The following is a 24,934-nucleotide window of genomic DNA, read 5'->3' on the forward strand; positions in this document are numbered from 1 at the left end:
CTTTTTTAACGTTTTTTAACTAGTTTATCTAATATATATATTTTTTTTCTTTTTTTATATTTTTTCTTTCTTTTTTTACTTGTTTCTTTTTTTTTTTTTTTTTTTTTCCCTTTCTGAACCTCTTTTTAACCCCTTTCTCCTCCCTCACGATTTAGGATCTCTTCTGATTTGGTTAAAGCATATTTTCCTGGGGTTGTTGCCACCCTTTTAGTATTTTACTTGCTCCTTCATATACTCTTTTTTTTTTTTTTAAGATTTTATTTATTTATTTGTTAGAGAGAGAGAGAGCATGAGCACAGGCAGACAGAGTGGTAGGCAGAGGCAGAGGGAGAAGCAGGCTCCCTGCCGAGCAAGGAGCCCGATGTGGGACTCGATCCCAGGACTCTGGGATCATGACCTGAGCCGAAGGCAGCTGCTTAACCAACTGAGCCACCCAGGCGTCCCTCCTTCATATACTCTTATCTGGACAAAATGACAAGGCGGAAAAATTCACCACAAAAAAAAGAACAAGAGGCAGAACCAAAGGCTAGGGACCTAATCAATACAGACACTGGTAATATGTCAGATCTAGAGTTCAGAATGACGATTCTCAAAGTTCTAGCCGGGCTCGAAAAAGGCATGGAAGATATTAGAGAAACCCTCACGGGAGATATAAAAGCCCTTTCTGGAGAAATAAAAGAACTAAAATCTAACCAAATTGAAATCAAAAAAGCTATTAATGAGGTGCAATCAAAAATGGAGGCTCTCACTGCTAGGATAAATGAGGCAGAAGAAAGAATTAGCGATATAGAAGACCAAATGACAGAGAATAAAGCTGAGCAAAAGAGGGACAAACAGCTACTGGACCACGAGGGGAGAATTCGAGAGATAAGTGACACCATAAGACGAAACAACATTAGAATAATTGGGATTCCAGAAGAAGAGAGAGGGGAGCAGAAGGTATATTGGAGAGAATTATTGGAGAGAATTTCCCCAATACGGCAAAGGGAACAAGCATCAAAATCCAGGAGGTTCAGAGAACCCCCCTCAAAATCAATAAGAATAGGTCCACACCCTGTCACCTAATAGTAAAATTTACAAGTCTTAGTGACAAAGAGAAGATCCTGAAAGCAGCCTGGGAAAAGAAGTCTGTAACATACAATGGTAAAAAATATTAGATTGGCAGCAGACTTATCCACAGAGACCTGGCAGGCCAGAAAGAGATGGCATGATATATTCAGAGCACTAAACGAGAAAAACATGCAGCCAAGAATACTATATCCAGCTAGGCTATCATTGAAAATAGAAGGAGAGAGAAAAAGCTTCCAGGACAAACAAAAACTGAAAGAATTTGCAAACACCAAACCACCTCTACAGGAAATATTGAAAGGGATCCTCTAAGCAAAGAGAGACTCTAAAAGTAGTAGATCAGAAAGGAACAGAGACAATATACAATAACAGTCACCTTACAGGCAATACAATGGCACTAAATTCATGTCTCTCAATAGTTACCCTGAATGTCAATGGGCTAAATGCCCCAATCAAAAGACACAGGGTATCAGAATGGATAAAAAAACAAAAACCATCTATATGTTGCCTACAAGAAACTCATTTTAAACCCGAAGACACCTCCAGATTTAAAGTGAGGGGGTGGGAAAGAATTTACCATGCTAATGGACATCAGAAGAAAACAGGAGTGGCAATCCTTATATCAGGTCAATTAGATTTTAAGCCAAAGACTATAATAAGAGATGAGGAAGGACACTATATCATACTCAAAGGAACTGTCCAACAAGAAGATCTAACAATTTTAAATATCTATGCCCCTAACATGGGAGCAGCCAACTACATAAACCAATTAATAACAAAATCAAAGAAACAAATCAACAATAATACAATAATAGTAGGGGACTTTAACACTCCCCTCACTGAAATGGACAGATCATCCAAGCAAAAGATCAACAAGGAAATAAAGGCCTTAAATGACACACTGGACCAGATGGACATCACAGATATATTCAGAACATTTCATCCCAAAGCAACAGAATACACATTCTTCTCTAGTGCACATGGAACATTCTCCAGAATAGATCACATCCTCGGTCCTAAATCAGGTCTCAACCAGTATCAAAAGATTGGGATCATTCCCTGCATATTTTCAGACCACAATGCTCTGAAGCTAGAACTCAATCACAAGAGGAAATTTGGAAAGAACCCAAATACATGGAGACTAAACAGCATCCTTCTAAGAATGAATGGGTCAACCAGGAAATTAAAGAAGAATTGAAAAAATTCATGGAAACATGATAATGAAAACACAACAGTTCAAAATCTGTGGGACACAACAAAGGCAGTCCTGAGAGGAAAATATATAGTGGTACAAGCCTTTCTCAAGAAACAAGAAAGGTCTCAGGTACACAACCTAACCCTACACCTAAAGGAGCTGGAAAAAGAACAAGAAGGAAACCCTAAACCCAGCAGGAGAAGAGAAATCATGAAGATAAGAGCAGAAATCAATGAAATAGAAACCAAAAAAACAATAGAACAAATCAACGAAACTAGGAGCTGGTTCTTTGAAAGAATTAATAAGATTGATAAACCCCTGGCCAAACTTATCAAAAAGAAAAGAGAAAGGACCCAAATAAATAAAATCATGAATGAAAGAGGAGAGATCACAACTAACACAAAAGAAATACAGACAATTATAAGAACATACTCTGAGCACCTCTACGCCAACAAATTTAACAATCTGGAAGAAATGGATGCATTCCTAGAGACATATAAACTACCACAACTGAACCAGGAAGAAATAGAAAGCCTGAATAGACCCATAACCAGTAAGGAGATTGAAACAGTCATCAAAAATCTCCAAACAAACAAAAGCCCAGGGCCGGACGGCTTCCCAGGGGAATTCTACCAAACATTTAAAGAAGAACTAATTCCTATTCTCCTGAAATTGTTCCAAAAAATAGAAATGGAAGGAAAACTTCCAAACTCATTTTATGAGGCCAGCATCACCTTGATCCCAAAACCAGACAAGGATCCCATCAAAAAAGAGAACTACAGACCAATATCCTTGATGAACACAGATGCAAAAATTCTCGCCAAAATACTAGCCAATAGGATTCAACAGTACATTAAAAGGATTATTCACCACGACCAAGTGGGATTTATTCCAGGGCTGCAAGGTTGGTTCAACATCCGCAAATCAATCAATGTGATACAACACATTAATAAAAGAAAGAACAAGAACCATATGATACTCTCCATGGATGCTGAAAAAGCATTTGACAAAGTACAGCATCCCTTCCTGATCAAAACTCTTCAACGTTTAGGGATAGAGGGCACATACCTCAATATTATCAAAGCCATCTATGAAAAACCCACTGCAAATATCATTCTCAATGGAGAAAAACTGAAAGCTTTTCCACTAAGGTCAGGAACACGGCAGGGATGTCCATTATCACCACTGCTATTCAACATAGTACTAGAAGTCCTAGCCTCAGCAATCAGACAACAAAAGGAAATTAAAGGCATCCAGATCGGCAAAGAAGAAGTCAAACTATCACTCTTCGCAGATGATATGATACTATATGTGGAAAACCCAAAGGACTCCACTCCAAAACTGCTAGAACTTGTACAGGAATTCAGTAAAGTGTCAGGATATAAAATCAATGCACAGATATCAGTTGCATTTCTCTACACCAACAACAAGACAGAAGAAAGAGAAATTAAGGAGTCAATCCCATTTACAGTTGCACCCAAAACTATAAGATACCTAGGAATAAACCTAACCAAAGAGGCTAAGAATCTATACACAGAAAACTATAAAGTACTCATGAAAGAAATTGAGGAAGACACACAGAAATGGAAAAATGTTCCATGCTCCTGGATTGGAAGAATAAATATTGTGAAAATGTCTATGCTACCTAAAGCGATCTACACATTTAATGCAATTCCTATCAAAGTACCATCCATTTTTTTCAAAGAAATGGAACAAATAATTCTGTAATTTATATGGAACCAGAAAAGACCTCGAATAGCCAAAGGAATATTGAAAAAGAAAGCCAAAGTCGGTGGCATCACAATTCCAGACTTCAAGCTCTATTACAAAGCTGTCATCATCAAGACAGCATGGTACTGGCACAAAAACAGACACATAGATCAGTGGAACAGAACAGAGAGACCAGAAATAGACCCTCAACTCTATGGTCAACTAATCTTTCACAAAGCAGGAAAGAATGTCCAATGGAAAAAAGACAGCCTCTTCAATAAATGGTGTTGGGAAAATTGGACAGCTACATGCAGAAAAATGAAATTGGATCATTTCCTTACACCACACATGAAAATAGACTCAAAATGGATGAAGCACCTCAATGTGAGAAAGGAATCCATCAAAATCCTTGAGGAGAACACAGGCAGCAACCTCTTCGACCTCAGCCGCAGCAACATCTTCCTAGGAACATCACCAAAGGCAAGGGAAGCAAGGGCAAAAATGAACTATTGGGATTTTGTCAAGATCAAAAGCTTTTGCACAGCAAAGGAAACAGTTAACAAAACCAAAAGATAACTGACAGAATGGGAGAAGATATTTGCAAATGACATATCGGATAAAGGGCTAGTGTCCAAAATCTATAAAGAACTTAGCAAACTCAACACCCAAAGAACAAATAATCCAATCAAGAAATGGGCAGAAGACATGAACAGACATTTCTGCAAAGAAGACATCCAGATGGCCAACAGACACATGAAAAAGTGCTCCATATCACTCAGCATCAGGGAAATACAAATCAAAACCACAATGAGATATCACCTTACACCAGTCAGAATGGCTAAAATTAACAAGTCAGGAAATGACAGATGCTGGCGAGGATGCGGAGAAAGGGGAACCCTCCTGCACTGTTGGTGGGAATGCAAGCTGGTGCAACCACTCTGGAAAACAGCATGGAGGTTCCTCAAAATGTTGAAAATAGAACTACCCTATGACCCAGCAATTGCACTACTGGGTATTTACCCTAAAGATACAAACGTAGTGATCTGAAGGGGCACGTGCACCCGAATGTTTATAGCAGCAATGTCTACAATAGCCAAACTATGGAAAGAACCTAGATGTCCATCAGTAGATGAATGGATAAAGAAGGTGTGGTACATATACACAATAGAATACTATGCAGCCATCAAAAGAAATGAAATCTTGCCATTTGCGACGACGTGGATGGGACTAGAGGGTATCATGCTTAGCGAAATAAGTCAATCGGAGAAAGACAACTATCATATGATCTCCCTGATATGAGGGAGAGGAGATGCAACATGAGGGGTTAAGGGGGTAGGAGAAGAGTAAATGAAACAAGATGGGATTGCGAGGGAGACAAACCAGAAGTGACTCTTAATCTCACAAAACAAACTGAGGGTTGATGGGGGGAGGGGGTTTGGGAAAGGGGGGGTGGGGTTATGGACATTGGGGAGGGTATGTGCTATGGTGAGTGCTGTGAAGTGTGTAAACCTGGTGATTCACAGACCTGTACCCCTGGGGATAAAAATACATGTTTAAAAAAAAAAATTTGCTTTATTAAAAAAAAGTTGTTTTATGAAAATAAAAATTATGAATTTTTAAAATAAAATTCTATATAGGATAGGGCTCCTGGGTGGCTCAGTTGGTTAAGCGACTGCCTTTAGCTCAGGTCATGATCCTTGAGTCCCAGGATTGAGTCCCACATCGGGCTCCCAGCTCAGCAGGGAGTCTGCTTCTCTTTGACTCTCCTCCTTCTCATGCTCTCTCTCTTCGTCTCTCTCTCTCAAAAAAATAAAATCCTTTAAAAAAATTTATATATGGGAATAGACCAAACAGTCTCTCAAAGCTACTACTTATTCAAGATATTTTTCAGTTTGTTAAAATCTAAAAAAAATTTTTTTTTCTTTTTTCACTCTCATCTATAGCCTTAAAAATTGAAGAATTACAAGAAGCTTTACGGAAGAAAGAAGAGGAAATGAAGCAAATGGAGGAACGGTATAAAAAATACTTAGAGAAAGCCAAAAGTGTGAGTGTCTGTAATGCATTTATCTTGGGGGACAGAATTGGGGGTGGAAGGAGCAGTGATTTATCAAAGACATTTGGAGACACCTGTGGAAATGCGGATTTGGATTGAACAGTGATGACTTACAGAATTGTTGGTTTTCTTACAGAGATGTTGGTATTGTGATTGTGTAAGAGAATGTCCTTAGTCTAAGATGCATGTTGAAGTACTTAGGGGTTAAATGTTCCCAGGTCTGCAGATTGCTTTACAGTAGGCTCCCAAACAAGCATGCGTGCGTGTGTGTGTGTGTGTGTGTAGGTGTAGAGAAAATGTGGCAGTGCGGCAGTTGCTGAATTGGGGTTAAAGGAAATGGGTTTCTGTTTCCCTCTTTCAGTTTTCTATAGGTTTGATCAGTTTTTATAGTAAAAGTATTGAGCCAAAAAGCAAAAAGACCTTTCCCAGAAGACTGCTAGTTGGCCAACTAGAATTGATTGCATAACATGCCCATGGCCTAAACCAAGCTGCTGGCAGAGAAGGCAGTAGAGTCACAGTGACAGGCTTTTAACCCTCAGGACCCATTCCTCTAAGTATTGTGCTGCTCAGAGGCAGAAGTTAGCTGAGCCATACAATAAGATTTTTTCTTTGGGGGCACTTGGGTGCCTCAGTCAGTTAAGCCTCTGCCTTTGGCTCAGGTAATGTCCCAGAGTCCTGAGATCAAGCCCCATGTTGGGCTCCCCGCTCAGTGGGGAGTCTGGTTCTCCCTACAACCTTCCTTCTTCTTATGTTCTCTTACACTCTCTCACAAATAAATAAAATCTTTAAAAATTTTTTTTTCTTTGTTTCTTTTTGCAGGTTATCCGTACTCTAGACCCTAAGCAGAATCAAGGAGCAGCACCAGAAATACAAGCTCTTAAAAATCAGCTTCAGGAACGAGACCGACTCTTCCATTCTTTAGAGGTACTTTGCTGTATACTATATGATAAGATATTTGGTGTTTTTTTGTTGTTGTTGTTGTTTTAAAGATTTGATTTATTTATTTGATAGAGATTACAAGTAGAGAGGCAGGCAGAGAGAGAGGAGGAAGCAGGCTCCCCACTGAGCAGAGAGCCTGATGCGGGGCTCGATCCCCGGACCCTGGGATCACGACCCGGGCCAAAGGCAGAGGCTTTAACCCACTGAGCCACCCAGGCACCCCATTTTGTTGGGTTTTTGTTTTGTTTTGTTTTTTGTTTTTTGTTTTTTAAGATATTATTTATGGGGCAGCTGGGTGGCTCAGTCGTTAAGCATCTGCCTTCGGCTCAGGTCATGGTCCCAGGGTCCTGGGATCAAGCCCTGCATGAGCTCCCTGCTCAGCGGGGAGCCTGCTTCCCCCTCCCCTACTTCCCCTGCTTGTGTTCCCTCTCTTGCTATCTCTCTTTCTCTCTCTGTGTCAAATAAATAAATAAAATCTTTAAAACAAAAAAAAGATTTTATTTATTTATTTGACAGAGAGAGAGATCACAGGTAGGCAGAGAGGCAGGCAGAGAGACAGGGAGAAGAATGCTCTCCACTGAGCAGGGATCCTGATGCGGTGCTCGATTCCAGGACCCTGGGATCATGACCTGAGCCAAAGGCAGATGCTTAACGACTGAGCCACCCAGGCACCCCAAGATACTTGGTTTTTGATGCTTTATTTTCTAGGAGCCTTGCTATATACAACTATGTCCATGAATTTATATAACTAATTGTATTTTATTGATACTGTGTATTTCATCTTTACATGTTTACATGTGCTTGTTTTTTAGAAAGAATATGAGAAAACAAAGAGTCAAAGAGAAATGGAGGAGAAATACATTGTTAGTGCCTGGTACAATATGGTAAGAAAACACTTCAAAACACATTGCAAAGTTCATTGAATATGTAATGTTTATTATACTACCTGTATTATACTACTGTATTATAGAAGTAGTTCTACCAAATAAATTTGAAAATAATTGCTATCCTAACACACACTAACCAAACCTAATGCTGATCTTAGGATTGAAAAGGAGAAATGAGAACTATCATAATAGGGTTAGGGTTAGGATGTTTTGAACACATTATTATTCCTAAAGGATAGAAAGATAAATGACAGTTTGATTTCTGGCCCTGAGAACCATTTTATTCTAGGAGAAGGGGACTTTAATAATATTGAAACACAGATGCAGTAGCATTTGTTTTATGGGACTATTCCATTGTCTTCACAGGAGTGGAACTTACAAGAGGATGGTTTATCTCATAGGGTTTACAGAATGTTCATGGTGTTAAAACCTAAACTAGAGGTTTTGAAATTGAATTTTCCAACACAAAAAAGTGTTAAAAATATTACAAGGGAAAAGTAAATGCTTATCAACATTATGGGCTTCAGTAAGAATTTTCTGGATGTGAATAGCTGTGAATTTTGAAGAGTGCTGTACTTTTTTCAATATTTTTGTCCTAGACTTGTCTTTTTGCATTGTTTTTCTTCCCAGTAAGACCACTTCTGCCTTGTCAAAATGTTAGTTGCCTAAGACAAGAAATTGAGCCGGATTTTTTTTTTTTCATCATCTCCCCCTTCCCTATTGTTATGTTGTAGTTGTTTCTGTTTTACAATTGTAACTGATACTGTGTCTTAAAGGATAATGTCCCAGGTCTCCTAATAGTGGGATTTTATCTTTGTCATAAATTCATCTAATTTCATGACATGTCCACATTTATGTTGTTTTAACCACAAGGCAAAAATATTTCAAATTTTATTACAATCCTAAAAAACAAAGGAAATCAAATTGGGCTTAGAATATTATTTTGATTAATAAATACAGATTTCTTGAAAATGAAAAATTACAGAATAAGGGAAAACTATGTAAGGAAGATCTCTGAAAACTAGTTCTGACTCCACCTTTTCTGTTTCCTCTTTGTCCTCTTCAAAGGTTAGTCGATCCTTATTGGTCATTTCATAGTTTTGATTGATTTGTATGACTTCACATATTGTGGTTATAGAGCGAATTTACTTATTCTGTGACATGGTATTAAAACATAGCCCTACTCTTCAGCTCTCAGGGAGTAAAGGAGTAACTTCTAATAGCCTCACACAGGTTATGTTCCAGAAAGATAGCCAGTAACAGCTTCATACATACATTCAGAAAGTTCTGCATCACAGGCTACTGAATGGAAAGGAGGTGACGAGCACCTGGAAAAGGCATTAAGTATCTCAGAGAATGGCCCAGTCATGGCTACCGAGATCTTAAAGGTGTGTGAAGAATTTAAATAAGTTGCTTGGAATGTGAAAGTTAAAAAAGATAATATATTTTAAATAAAATAGAATTGGTAATATATGTAGCCACTTTAATAAATTTAAGGATTACCAATAGATATTTGCCATTTTCTTCAGATTCTTGAAGGCTTTGATTTAAATTGAGTAAAAAACATGTTCTGGATTTTCTCATTGGGAAAATGGAGAAATGTTGTTTATTTAGGTATATGTGATAGACCGAAATTCTGTAAAAGATGCAAAGCCATGACTAGCGTTTTCTCTAGAAGCTAACAAGTGATATGAAGGTTGATGTTTAGTGTTCTGTCTTCTGCGCTAATCTGTCCAGTTCACTCTAGGAAAGCCCTAGGACTTTTCACATAGCTTGGCTTGGCTTAGGTCCTGATCTCCTTTTGGCTCTCAGTTGCTTATTTCTTCCTTTCTTCCTTGTTGCAGTGTCCACTTCCTCCCATTAGTTTACTTGTAGCCAATGACTGGTGAGAATAAATAGTCGCTCTCCATTCTTAATGGTTGCCTGGTCAGGGTTCTTTACTGACTTATTAAATTAGTATCCACACCACTTTTTCCCTGATCTCCTCACAGATGAACAATTTTAAAAGGCCACTCCCAGAGGTTTCCTCCCTCCTGTTAAGGTGCTCTGGGCCCAGCAATTGTATATCCTCTCCCTTCTAAGCTAGTAGGCCATCCTCCAGTCTTCAAAAAAGACCCCCTGCTCTCTTGGGCCCTCTGTTGTGGGCTGTCAGGAATTTTTCTTAATTTGCTTGGGAATACAAGCCTGCCTGCCGTGAAGAAAAACACCCTGGTGGTATGTATTATATCTAGCTGTGGCTTTCCTCCTTAAGAAACAACATGTGCATTTGTGTTTTCCACTCAAAAATAAGGCGTGTGATTTCCACAACCCCATGTGAATCAACTGCTACCAATCAATCGTCCTGTTTGTTCCTGGGAAATCACCTTCTACATTTGATTTAAAAAGGAAGTGTGGTTGAATGTGGGCAATATACTCCAAAATTGTGTCTCTATTATCTGGGTTTTGGTTATTGTAAATTCAGAAAATTAAACCTTAATTTTTCCAAGAGAAGATTTGTACCTAATTGTTGGAACAGAATTAACATTCCTAATTGTGCCTTATGATGCAATGAGACAAATTCTGCATGATGATTTTTTCTTTTTTGGTGAGAGTATGTTGCACTTTTTTTTGTTGATTACTTTTTTTTTCCTATGTTGTATAGGGAATGACCCTGCATAAAAAGGCGGCTGAAGACAGACTTGCTAGTACAGGTTCAGGGCAGTCATTTCTGGCTCGGCAAAGACAAGCAACCAGCACAAGAAGATCTTATCCGGGCCATGTTCAACCAGCCACAGCAAGGTAGACAAGTCTTGCCATCAGAATAAAAAAAAAAAAAAAAAAAAAAAAAAAAACGCCCTGCATTCAAAGCATACTTCTGTTACATATGATGACATTTCAGGAAATTCAGCCAGCTTATTTTTGTCTCTTTTATGTTAATATTTAGTTGTTTCTCATTTGAGGACTTTCTCTCCCCTGTGTCTATATTTTAGTTTCTTCGTTCTTTATTTTGTAGTCCTTTTGGTTCCTTTTAATGTGCCAAAAATTTTTAAATGCCCAATTAAAAGTGTTGTATAATAGTGTAGTACTTTTCTTTGTATGAAAACGTCCTTTCCCCAATTGTGTAGGCTTTGTAATGAATTAGATTTTCTGCCAATAATTGATATACAATTTATATTCTTTATTGTGCCTCTGTGTTACCATGCTTTATAAGAATGTCTTTGTTTAAAGGGAATTAATCTTTTTATGATGTATTAATCTGTGTTTTCAATTGTTTTCCAAATGCACTTCAAATAACTTGCATATTTACTATATAAAATGGTTGGCAAGTGCACTTTTTGCAAAGACATAAATACATTGGCAGAGGTGCTAATCAGATGTTACCTAAGGCACCTGATAGATTTATTTAGAGGGAAAAAATGAGTTTTCCACATTGTTTTATAGGAAATTAAATTTGTCCGAAGATTTGGAAACTATTTTTAAAACATACATAAAATTTCATTATTTCTTGCTGTCTTGTTTGCTGACAGAAGATAAATGCAGTGGTTAGATTATTTGGGGGGAAATTACAGAAGGAAAAAAAAATCAGGCAGTGCATTAATTTTTTTCTTGTTCTGGAATATCCTAGTAACTGAACATCAAATTCTAGCAATGTGGCTGACATTTATAGTTTCAGTTGCCCTCCGCATCTGAAAGATTTATTTTTCATGTACTTACAAGTAATAGGTAGCCTTACCTTTTGGACAATTTCCTTGTTGGCTTGCACTTAAGTTTACTTATTCTTTAATATAAACCCTTCAATTTCTCAGTAATTCCTAAACCTAACATGCTACTATCAGTCGTTAAGATCAGTAAGTGACTTCTTGTATGTGATATTATGACAGGTCTCTTAACATTTTTTTTCTTAATTCTATGTACTAGTCCAAGACTTTCTCTTGGGTATTTGGTTGCCTCAGAGTTCTTAGATTTGTTGACAGATTGTAAACCATGTTTATTTACAATGATGAATGGCTGTCAAGTAATAATGATTGGAAAGCACTTTGTATAAGGTGCTATATAAATGTGAAATATCATTCATTTGAAAATGAAATTCCTATGCCTGACTTCCATAGTGACTTAAGAATTTGGTCCCAAATTATATTTATGTTCCCCTCTAGCCTTTTTCTTGCATCATAGCCAATTTTTTTTAAGCAAAAAATTACTAAAATTAGGTTAGTTGTTTGGTTAATTGGTTTTTGGTTTTAGATAGGCCCTCTAATAAGATTTCATTTCATGTACTTGCTATTTGGAAGTTCAGGTTTCATTTAGTCCTGTATATTAAATACAAACAAATAACACTAAATCAAGCTACATGTAATTAAGAATTTTCAGAAACTGTATTCAGGTGTTTGGCTTTAAATCCTTACTTTTTTTTTTTTTTTATAAGAAAATTGACCTAAAAATTGGTAGTGTTTTCATTTGTCCTCAGAAACTGTACTTGAAGAAAGGTATTAAGAGTATACACAAAAATGACTCCATGCATTGTGCTGATTTTTCACATTAAGTACAAAAGTCTGAGCACGGTATGAATGCTTCTGCCTGATAAGACAGTAAAGCAGGAAGAATTTGTAATAATGGAGAGAACCGCATGAGTAGAATGCATTGTGGGGTTTCAGGAGGCTAAGCACACCTCATCAACATAGTTTTAACAATAAAAGATTAAAAACTTCTTAAGATGATTCTACCCCTGCCCCCATATTTCATAAATAGCGTAAGGATTTAGCTGTTTTTTGTTTTTTTTTTTTTAAAGATTTTATTTATTTATTTGACAGAGAGATCACAAGCAGGCAGAGAGGCAGGCAGAGAGAGAGGAGGAAGCAGGCTCCCTGCAGAGCAGAGAGCCCGATGCGGGGCTCGATCCCAGGACTCTGAGATCATGACCTGAGCCGAAGGCAGCGGCTTAACCCACTGAGCCACCCAGGCGCCCCAAGGATTTAGCTGTTTTAAAGAAAGACATGAACACTAACCTTCGTAACATTAAAATTATTTGGGAATTATACTACCTGCAGAATAAGATAGATGAAAGTAAAAGAGCTATTCATTAAATGGGTTATATCCTATGAGATGAGAAGTTTTCATTTTAATTCTCTATTTACTGCCCCAGTCCTGGTTTCCTGCCTACCGACCTACTCAGATATATTTCTCCAAATGGGAAGAAAAGGTGCCAGGCTTTTGGAAGCGAGTTTTACTTCTGAGTTTTCTATGGCATCTGTTGCATGCTGTTATTTGGTGTTTACATTCATAACTTTCCCTCTCCTTTACCTTTTTAGTTTAGTATGTTACTTTCATTACATAGAAGAACTTATATGTCTAAACATTCTGGTGCTTTTTTAAAAAGCAGGAATAAAACTTAGCTTGTAGCAGTGACAGCCCTGTTTTCCTTGCCCAGCTTTGGACAGGATGTATAAATTGCTATTTCTCCAGTAGGGACTAATCATTTCTCAGGAGATTTGTGATGATGCATGCATGGTCTGTCTGGAAGTTGAAAGCCATTGGGTGCTTTATCTAGATATGAGCCATACTGTGCTGTATTTTTACAAACTCCTTGTATATGGTAGCTTCATGAAGCCACAGTTCGCTCGGACAGTGGACCCAGCCCTGGCCTCAGCAGTGGAGTAAGTACAGTGTTACTGCATTATGTGGGGGTAACCCATCCTGGCAGTGTTGGACTCTTATCAGCAAAAAGCTTATTTTCTCTTTTCCTTCTAACCAGGGTAAGAAAATACAAAGTAAATAACTAAGAATAAAAGAATAACATTTATGTTCTGCAGTGTGTATTTACAAAGTTTGTAATTAAAAAATCCAACAAATATCCTAGTTTACCATGTAGAAAAAGAGAATAAATAATACAACTGTATATATCTTAAAAGAGCTTCAAAAATTCAGTCGTACCTTTTTATCATTTGTCTAATTATTTGATAATAACCAAGAAAAAGAAGTCCCTAAATAAAGGACCCATGTTCCAAAATTGATTAAGATTGAATTTATTTGTTTGATAGCCCTAGCCTGGTAAAATCAGCTTGGTGGGATGAGAGATGATTAGATTATAATAGGATAATTTTGTTGAGGTTTTATTGTTTTGTTTATATAGTAAAAGCTCAGTTGTATAAAATTGAGCTTGATGTTCTCCAGTCAGAAACACTGGCCTTTCTATCTCATTAGATAGAAAATCCACACTGTGCAGATAGATCAGCAGTAAGTGGTTGTTCAGCAAAAGAGGAGTTAAGCTGAAGAAAAGATCATTTTATTAGCTACTTTATTCACATCTCCTTTTCATAACAACTTTATTTTTGTTAGCTAATGATAAATATTTTTTAGCATCTCTTGCTCTCAGACAAGCATTCATCTTTTCAAGATAATACCATGTTAAAAATTTGAAAGTCTCAATCCCAGGATGAGAAGTGTCTTAAAAATCTAAACGTTTAAAATTATCTTAACTCTCTGCACTCAATTTCCAATTGTCTAGATTTCAGACTTTGGAATGTTAAACTTACCCAACCCAGTTGGAACATGTGAGATTATCTGAAAAAGCGTCCACAACCCACAGCTTGTGTAAGCCTAGCTAGTTTACAGCCCTGTGAGTAAGAACGACCATGATCTTAAAATGAGAGCAAAGTGCTTGTTGTCTTGCTTTTTGCTAATTACAGAATAACATTAAGACAAAATGCTTTTTGTTGTCTATTCATTAAACTATGGAAGGAAACTTTGACTTCTTACCTTGTATTATGAAGGGATTCTCGTCAGGTTGATGTAGCATTATACTTCTTCAAAGTCAAGCCTGTGTGATACCCTGAAGCAGATGAAGGAGGTTCTTAAACAGAAGAAATAGGGTATCAGAGTCTTTGGAAATTATTTTAGTGTGCTTTTTATTTTCCTTTCTTATAAGTTAAAAGGGTTTCCATTCAATAATAATAATCTCTTTTTCTATAATCCCCAGTGGTCAAAACAGCAGCTTATTTTGGTAGTTGTACAACCCAGTTTCATTACATTTAGAAAGCGGTTTCAGAGCTTATTCTTTGTAACTATAATGATTTTAATATTTTATATCATGAAGTTTTTATATGAGGAAGGCGATTCTCAATGTATCTGTCATCCAATTTTTTACTTTATAAAGCATATTTAAATAATAATTGGTGTACGTTCCTTTTATTGAAAATTTTGAAAATGTCTTATTGTCCAGTTTAAGCACAATAGTTTTATTCTAAAGTATTGTAGTAAGAACTGTTCATTTCTCAGAAACCCAAAAAACAAAATAATTTGCTACTGACACAGCTAATTTCTGCCCTTCCCCACTCCCCCAAATCACAGAAGTATTAATATTTAGCTTCCATTTTATAAAATGAAAGACCGTACAAATATAATGACATCCATTTAAATCATTGATTATGTTCTTGGGAAGAATGAATGTATTGATTATGATAGCCTTTTATCAATCCATTCCAACTTACATGTTTTATCTATGAATATAAAAACTTACGAAGTTTATTTAATGTTATCTTCAACTATACTTGGACTCTTTACGGTCCACTTAAATTGAAAAAGAGAAAGGGATATTAGTTTATTTGAGAAACAAGAGACCTGAACCTAATTATGGCAAGTATATGACTTTTGACAGTTGTAGGGGATCTTTACATGTTTCTTAACAATTATATATCAACAGTTATGTGATGTCTCTCTTCATTATTTTTCTATTTTCCAGTAACATTCTGTTAGATAGGTTTGTATGCTGTATTTACAAGTGAGCATAAAAATCTGAGAAAGTAACAGAAGGCTGTTAAGGCATTCTAATTTCTAGGGATGGATTATCGTGATAAGAAATGGCCTGATTATAAACAAATATCCAGGCGGATGGAAGTACTAATACAATTAAAAATAACACTGTCTTAACAAATGTTCCTAAAGTGATAGTTTATGTAAAATCTTCTGACTTTCTTAACATGACCATTAAATAAAGAGGAATAGACAAAAATATAATTTATTTTTTAATTATCCTTCCCTTCAGTGAGCGTTAACTGGGCATACCATATTCACTATACATTTAGCAGTGGAGGGGAAAGCATCTGTTAATTTTGAAACTGTTACACATTTCTAAATCTAAGATAGTGACTGGAAGCCATTAAGGATACTATGAATTGGTAAGATGAGAAGAAATCTGTGGTAGTTGAAAATTAATACCAACTTCTCTAGATCTGCTGCTTTATCTAATTTATAAACCATAGGCTCAATTTTATGTTCCTCCCAAATTAAACATAATAGGCCCACACAAAATTTTGTTTAAATTGAAGGCAAGAGTAGAGATTTTTAAAAATATACTCAAGTCTTTATGTACCTGATAAATTACCCCTAGGCATCCTTGACAAATTAGAGTCTCGAAGATGAAATCATCAAAAAAAGTCCATAGCCTCAAACTTTCAGGCCTTTAGGACTATCAAATATCCTGAATTCTATCGACTCGGAGCTTAAAGGAAGAATTAACTACCATGACAAGAGTAATCTCAAAGTGAGAAAAGGGAAACTACCAAAGCATGTGTGGCTTTAATGTATGTGGGGGACTTCTGAGCAGGTGTTATCACTTAAGAGATCTCAAAGTTGACAAAGGAAAATTTAGCAATTATATTGCTAAAATTAATAAAAGAGACTCATGTTTATTCTTGGTGTATTTGTCAACCTATGGGCAGTGATTACTGTACATACATTCTATAGTGTGTTTATGTCACTGTTAGAGATGAGTGTCTTAATATTACTGTTACATTTAATCATTTATGTATTATTTATACTTTACTGCAAGACTCACAGCACTTTACTAATGTTAGATAATTATTTTTCTTCTACTTTTCTGTGGCATTTTCGACTTTTACACTAGGATTTTTTTTTCTTAATTTGGAATACTCACTAAGAAAAGGGTAAAAGATCGCCCAAAGAAATGGGCTCTGTACTCTTCCTGAAATGTCAAAAGTGGGATCTGAAAATCTAAGTCTAGAAATCTATTTGAAGCTGGATGGCGGCTACTAGGCACCAATTACATTTTATATTTCTCACTAATAAGACTCTTATAAGGCAATACTCATGAAGCCAAGTTCTCTTAAATGCCAACACACTTGAAACTTTGTTTCCTAAACCTGCATTAATAAAAAGTGAACAAACTTCTAGTTAATCAGAGCATGTTCTTACCTTCACTTTGCCTCTCTCCTAAAATACAAACCTATCAATTGCCCTTCGGTTTTTTTTCATAGTTTCTTCATCATTGCCTAGACCCAAAGACAGGAGAAAGCAAGCCAGGTTCCAGGAGCTCTAAAGTCAGAGCATCTGAGAAACGGTGGGGGTTAGCTGATGGGAAAAGGCAGACACTACAGATGGCAGAATGCCACAGAAATACTCTTCATCTGCTGTAACAGGTGTGCTTAATGAACTTGGCTATTCTTAAGTTCAAATCTAGCAAAGTTTTCAGCTTGTTTTATTGAGAGATGTCTTTAAGAGTCAGGATTCTTCCATTTGTAACTTGAATGTGTTAATATTCAAATCATAGTCCAAAAGTGACTGAAATATTTGTTGTTGGGTAAAAATTGACACGTGATTACTGCCAAAGAATAGGGAGATGCACTTATAAGAATATTCTCTTTGAGTTTTGTGCTTTTACATGAGAAAAATGCTTTTATAGTGTGAAAAGTTTCTGTAGTATTTTCTTCTACATTACCCCCTTTCTACTGATGTTCTTTGCTTAAGCAAGTCACTTAGAAGAGAGTAACACAAATAGAGAAGTCTAGACCCTAACCTTTGAGGGAAGATTTGCTTTTGTCCCCCCAAAGTCTAAAGTTAAAAATGAAATGTGCTCACATGCACACAGACAAAATATAGTGTTTGAATATCTGCCAATTGTTGAATGTTAAGTTCTCTTCTTAATGTCTTTATCATCTAGTGGCTTTTTGCTAATTTAGGTAAGAGTAGATTCTAGACCTACATTGTCCAGTTTGTTAGCCACTAGCCACATGGTGATTTAAGTTAAAATTAAATTAAAATTAAATAAAACTGGTTCTTTAGTCACCTAGCCACATTTCAAGTGCTTAGTGCCACACATGGTTAGTGGTTACCATATTAGCATAAATTCAGAACATTTTCATCATGGCAGAAAATGCTTTTTTACAGTGCTGTAATGCCCAAAGAGGAAATAAAGACAAAATGAAAGTATTCAATTAACTTATGATAACTCCTAGATTTTACTGCCATAGTTGAAGAGAGGTGTTTTTCTTATAAAAATTAATACCAGCCCTTTTTAAAGACATTGGAAAAACCAAAACCCCATTCTTTGAAACTAGTTTTCAATATATTTTTAAATAGTCTCAGCACTTTACTTTTCAAGTGATATTATTAAATCATTTCGTAAATCATAACTTAGTATCTTTCAGCTTTTCTCCCCATTTTTGTAGTCTTTTCAAATTGATGATACATAGTTTCTAACACATGTAGAGCAGAAACCAGTGAATCCTTAACTTATTTACAAATAAAAATTGTTTAACATTTATTCTTCTCTTCTGTTATTTTTAAATATATATAGATCTAATGAAGTGGCAAAAGCTTTTCTGTTTCTGTCTCTTTTTAAACATTTCTCCCTAATATTACATTTGATTATCTACCCCCTATAGGCACATCATGATCCAAATTATTTCTTCGGTTTATTTCATGGTTTCTTGCTCTTAATGACTTGGACTATGAATCAAGTTCAGTTTCATGTATAAAGCAAGCAGTTTTATTCTAGTGACTTAATGAAACATTTTTAGTATTTTACTTCTTAACATAACGAAAAGGATGTATATGGCTGCATCTTTGAATTTTTTTAATGAAAATAAGAGACTAACCATAATTCTTTTGAGTCAGCTTGGTGCTTAGTTAAAACGAAGTTCTGTTAGTCATGATGCTTTCCTCTTCGTTTTTGAATGTTTGAAATCAGGCAACAGACTCAATCCAGTACTGTCAAATTCTAAGCAAATTATGAAATTCTTATTGTTCAAGTACAAATGGGATAAATGGTGTGATTTGAGGGTTGGTTGGTTGGTTGGTTTCTTGCTGGCCTAACTTAATGTGTGTACTACAGAGACTCATGTTAGTTGAGGGAAATTTTCATTATGCTTGAAATAAATAGTATTTTAGTATAAATAAAGGAAATGACTGTACACAAATGCCAATCAATTATTTGAGGACTTTTAATTTTTTTTAATAGTAGCCTTTTGTTTTTTAGTAGCCTTGGTTATTTAAAATTTAGTTGCACTAAAATGTCATTGCTGTCACTAACTTTGCTGTGTGCCAGTTACATGTAATTCAGTATGCTTTGCACTTAGAAGAATAATTTCTAGGTTATCTTGTTTTGCAGTTTTCATGTTTTAACAGTTGCCCCACCATTTATCACACCCAATATTCGGTTGTGTAATGAATGTTAAAATTCAAACATATCTAATAATTTAATAATTTGCCTTATTTTGACTAATAAAGTCTATCAAAGATTTGAGGATAGAAAAAGGCTTTTTTTTTTTCCTATAGTATTTTTTAAACTTTTCAGATGAGCTGAAAAACACTTTAGTACATTGGAGTTGGAGTTGTATTGATTACAGTCCCAGCTCTAAAGCCTTATACTCATGTCTTATCAATTATTCTATGAATTGTTGTTAGTTTCCTATTTGGCATCATAGTTACCCACCTTGGAGTTTAGCTTTTGCAAAAAGGGTATTCCTAGGTATATTCTTATTTCTGGTTGACCATTGAATTTATAATTTGACGACTTCATTCTTTGTCACTGTAATCCAAAAGTGAAATCCACATAGAACTCTAAATTTCTTAATTCACAGATGGAATCAATGCAGATATAGTAGCATTGTACATAATAGCATCCAAGGATTTTTCCACGTGTTTACCAAATCAGTGGGTTTTCTCACTGTTTTCTTGAGGTGAATGTCTTGTTAGCCTCAGTAAGAAATTTTCAGTAAAATCACAACATAAAGTCCAATAAACCACCAGAAGACAGATTTTTAATTTTTTCAAAATCTTATATTGTATTTCCTTTTGATATCACTTATTCATTTTAATTTTATGACTGCCAACTTGTTATGGTATTAATTATATGTATATGTTTATATGTATGCATATAATATATGTATATGTATATGAAGAATAAAGTTAAGATTTGGTCAAACTATATTTTCCCATTCAAGTACAAAAATGTTTTCAAGGCTGCAAAAAGTGTACAGTTGTAAAACAAGTTGTAAATAAAGACTTGTATAAAAATTCAGTGTAGACTTTTTTTCTTTCTCTTAAACCATGACAAACACATATTTATTAATTGTCTAATAGTATTCATCCACTTGCCTTTGGCACTTGCCATAGTGTTCTATCAATTTAAAGATTATGCCATTGATTTATTATAAATCAGGAACATCCCTTGAGGTTTTTTTTCAGTACCTGTTGTAGATTGTGTTTTATTTAGGCTGGTACTCAGTAGTTGTAAGCTGATCATCCAGAGTTCTTAAGGATAAAAGTTAAACATGGCTTCTCCCCTCTTAGAGTTACCCTGTGAACGGTCAGTCTTGCCACAGACAATACACCAGGAAACACTGAAAGAGTAACTGTATTCTTCAACAAAGAAAAACATTATTGTTGGAGCATCCTGTTTAGGTGATGAGAGCCACTTTTCCTGCCTTGTACACCCTTAAAACTTACCCTTTTCCCCACTCCACCCTAAACATTACTGAAATATGACATCTGTAGTGTCAGGTAAAGTCGCAATAGCAGTGTAGAAATTGATTACATTAAGAAACTCATCTAAGTAATTTTTTTTTTTTTTTGAAGATTTTATTTATTTATTTGACAGATCACAAGCAGGCAGAGAGGCAGGCAGAGAGAGAGGAGGAAGCAGGCTCCCCGCTGAGCAGAGAGCCCGATGCGGGGCTCGATCCCAGGACCCTGAGATCATGACCTGAGCCAAAGGCAGCGGCTTAACCCACTGAGCCACCCAGGCGCCCCTCATCTAAGTAATTTCAAAGTGAAGTTAGCACACCAAGATAAGAAAAAAATCGCTATGTAGTCAAAATAGTGCCATTTTACCATCAGATAAATAATAAATTTTCTTCACTCATCAGATAAATAAATAAATGATACCATATTCAGCATTTATTGAGTGTCTCTCCTGGGTATGTAATATTGAAGCAAAGGAGAAAGGTAGGTTGAATCACAAAAATCGAAAAATGTTTTTGCATTCAAAGATTTGGTCAAATGAAGTACAACACGGAAAAGTTCCCAAATAGAACTGTCACTCAGGAGAAAGCCTCCCAGTTTGCCTAAAGTACATTTATGTACTATTCAGGTTATTGCTGCATCACAAACCACTCCAAACCTTAATGGCTTTAAACATTATACTATCTCCTGCATCTGAAGACACTGGGCTTCTCTCAGTAGGGACCCCTCATTCAGTCGCAGTTAGATGATGGCTTAGGATGGAGTCATCTGAAGGCTTTCTCTCAGACGTCTGATACCTAGACAGATACAAACACCTGAGGGCTACCAGGCGACCACACACAGCCTCCCGACATGACTCATTTGGACACTCAGAATGGAGTCTTGGGCTAGGTGAACTCATTATACACACACAGCTAGCCTCCTCAGAGTGAGTTCTGAGACACCCAGGTGAAAGCTTCAGAGCTTGTTGGGACCTAACCCTGAAAGCTACACAGCATCACTTTTGATTTGTCAGATTTGTCAGACTAGAGAAGGTTCAAGGGGCTGACCAAATACTCAATTTTCTCAGTGGAGGAACGACCACGTTACCACAGCTGCTGCTGTTCTGCACTCAAGCAGAAGGAAGACTTCTCCTAAGAAAATCCTACTTCTGAAGCCAAAAATCTCCCTATTTGCTCATCCCGGTGCCAAGCACAATCACAATGGTACAGATCAGTCAGGTACATAATGTCAGTCTGAGCAAAACCCAAGGTAGGTATATAGACCAGTAAGTTTAAAGCCACAAATAATGCTCATACTTCTTTTATCTAATTGCATATGAAATGGACTGAATGTTTTTATACTTTGATAGTTAATTTCTAGGACTATGTTTAAAGGAAATTGCTGAGAATATAAGCGTCTATGTGTCTATATTCCTAGCCAAAGTCCTCTGAATAATAGATGCCTTCTAAAAGACATGTTTCCAGAGATACCCACCCCTTGAATTTTCAGTTTTTCCCTTTAAGGAACCATTCCCATTAATAATATGCTGTTATTTCTCATATATCGTCTCTCTTTATTAATGAATTGTTAGTTTTTAACAATACTTTTAAGTGCAGCTTGATAATTTTTGACATATAGACACTAGTGAACAATCCATTACAGTAATCAAAATGAACATATCTGTCACCCCAAAAAGTGTTTTGTCCCCTTGGTCATCCTTCCAGGTCCTCCTAGGTCCCCTGTACCCGACCCCATCCCTAGACAACAATTTACCTGCTTTCTGTCACTATGGATTATTTTGCATAGTTCATAATTCTATGTAAATGGAATTCTATGAGATGTACTCATTTTTTCCTGGCTTTTATTCAGCATAATTTGAGACATCTTTATATTGTATGTATCTGTAATTCATCCTTCTTTAATACTCAATAGTATTTCATTGTGTGAGTATTCCACAACTTTTTTTATTCATTCACCTGCTGGTGGACATTTGAGTTGATGACAGTTTGGGACTATTGCAAATAAAGCTATTATGAATGTTTCTTCACAAGCCTCTGTGTGGACATGTGCTTTCATTTCTCTTTGTAAATTAGAGTGGAATGACTGGGTCATACAGTAGATATATACTAAATTTTTAAAACTACCAAACTGGGGGCACCTGGACGGCTTAGATGGTTAACCATCTGCCTTCAGCTCAGGTCATGATCTCCAGGTCCTGGAATCGAGCCCCACGTCAGGCTCCCAGCCGGAGGGGAGTCTGCTTCTCCCTGTGCTTGTGCTCGCTCACTCTCAAATAAATTTTTTAAATGTTAAAAAAATAAAACTATCAAACTGTACTAAAAAGGAGTTGTGTATTTTACATTTCCATTAACAGTGAATGAGAGATCCAGTTCCTCTAAATCTTTGCCAATACTTGGGTCTTTTTTTTTTTAAGATTTTATTTATTTATTTATTTGACAGACAAAGATCACAAGTAGGCAGAGATGCAGGCAGAGAGAGAGAGGAGGAAGCAGGCTCCCCGCTGAGCAGAGAGCCCGATGCGGGGCTCGATTCCAGGACCCTGGGATCATGACCCGAGCCGAAGGCAGAGGCTCAAACCCACTGAGCCACCCAGGCGCCTCTACTTGGGTCTTTTTGATTCTAGTCTCACCCCAGTGGGTCTAAGTAGTAGCTCATTGTGGGGGGGTTTTTTTAATAGTCTTTTTTGCTTTGTTTTAATTTTTGCCATTCTAATAGGTATATAATAGTATTTCATGGTGTTAATTTGTATTTTCCTACAAACTCATAAAAACTATTTCATTTTCTTATTTTCCATACATCTTTTTAGATAAAATGTCCAAATTACTTTCCAAGTTTCTATTGTTTTCTTATTAAATTATTTAAGAATTCTTCATATATTCTAGATTTAAGTCCTTTATGGGATAATTGATGTGTAAGTATTTTCTCCCAGCCTGTTGCTGGGTTTTTCGTTCTCTTAGCAGTATCTTTCAAAGTTCAAAATTTCTTATTTTCAAGAAGTATAATTCTATCAATTTTTTTCTTTAATGTATTGTCTTTGGTGTGTAAGAAATCCTTGTCTAACCTAAGTTATGAAGATTTCTTCCTATGATTTTTGGAAGTTTCATAATTTTGGATACTACATGTTATGTTTAATAGCCATTTTGACTTAATTGTTGTATACACCGCCAGTGCGATGTATGGATTTAAGTTCCCTCTCTTTGGAAGGGGTGCAGAAGCATATAGAACTGCTCAGGACCATTTGTTGCAAAGACTATCCTTTCTCTACCGAGTTGCATTTTGCACATTTGTTAGAAATCAATAGTCTAAATATATGTGAGTTTTATTTCTGGATTTCTATTGCTACATTCATCTCTAGCTTGATACCAGTAATACCTGTCCTGATCACTGTAGATTTGTAAGAAGTGTGAAAGTCCCATAGTATAAGCTCTCCGTCTTTTTTCTTTTACAGAGTTGATTTGGCTACTTAGGTCCTTTTCATTACCTGCCATATGAATTTTAGAATCAGCTCATTAATTTCTACAAAACAAAGCCTACTGGGATTTTGACTGATTGTATTGAATGTATAGATCAGTTTTGGAGAAATGACATCTTTATATAGAGTTTTTGATCCATTTATTTAGGTCTTTCTCTCATTGGTGTTTTGTACTTTTAGTGTGCAGGTCTTTGATATCTTTTGTAAGATTTATCCTAAATATTTCCCAATTTTTGATGCTGTTACAAAGGGTATTGCTTTATAATTTTGATTTCCAGTTGTTCCATGCTAACATGTACAGATACATTTGCCCAAATTTTGGCTTACTTAATTTTCTCTCTCTCTCTCTCTTTTTGTTTTGTTTTGGTTTGATTTGGTTTGGTGTTTATTTCATTGATTTCTGTTCTGATCTTTATTATTACCTTTCTTCAATTTACTTTGGTTTTTCATTTGCTCTTTTGTCTAGTTTCTCAAGGTAGAATCTGAGGTTATTTGTTTGAAACATTTCTCATTTCTTAATACAGGCCTTTAGTATTAAAAATGTCATTACACGGGGTGCCTGGGTGGCTCAGTGGGTTAATGCCTCTGCCTTCGGCTCAGGTCATGATCTCAGGGTCCTGAGATCGAGCCCCACATCGGGCTCTCTGCTCAGCAGGGAGCCTGCTTCCCCCCCACTCTCTCTCTCTGCCTGCCTCTCTGCCTCCTTGTGATTTGTCTGTCAAATAAATAAATAAAATATTTAAAAAAATGTCATTACACTACTTTAAGTGCATCCTACAGATTTTTATATACTATGGTTTCACTTTCATCCAGTTCAGAATATTTTCTGATGTTAATTTTTTTTTAAAGATTTTACTTATTTATTTGACAGA

General features: G+C 36.1%; 1 protein-coding gene across 2 annotated transcripts in view; it reads left to right on the forward strand.

Moving 5' to 3' along the window:
* The window catches only part of LOC111144603 (hook microtubule tethering protein 3), a 110,686-nt gene extending 98,424 nt beyond the window's left edge, over positions 1-12,262 (forward strand). For both annotated transcript variants that reach the window (XM_022498983.1, XM_022498984.1), the window contains 4 exons: positions 5,917-6,017; positions 6,846-6,950; positions 7,778-7,849; positions 10,494-12,262. In XM_022498983.1, the coding sequence (XP_022354691.1) occupies positions 5,917-6,017; positions 6,846-6,950; positions 7,778-7,849; positions 10,494-10,634 (419 nt within the window). In that variant the 3' untranslated portion in view covers positions 10,635-12,262. The remainder of the gene's footprint in view (positions 1-5,916; positions 6,018-6,845; positions 6,951-7,777; positions 7,850-10,493) is intronic.
* The last annotated feature ends 12,672 nt before the right edge of the window (positions 12,263-24,934 follow it).

Source organism: Enhydra lutris, unplaced genomic scaffold (assembly GCF_002288905.1).
Source record: "Enhydra lutris kenyoni isolate GAN:26980312 unplaced genomic scaffold, ASM228890v2 scaffoldscaffold11, whole genome shotgun sequence".
Classification (NCBI taxonomy): domain Eukaryota; kingdom Metazoa; phylum Chordata; class Mammalia; order Carnivora; family Mustelidae; genus Enhydra; species Enhydra lutris.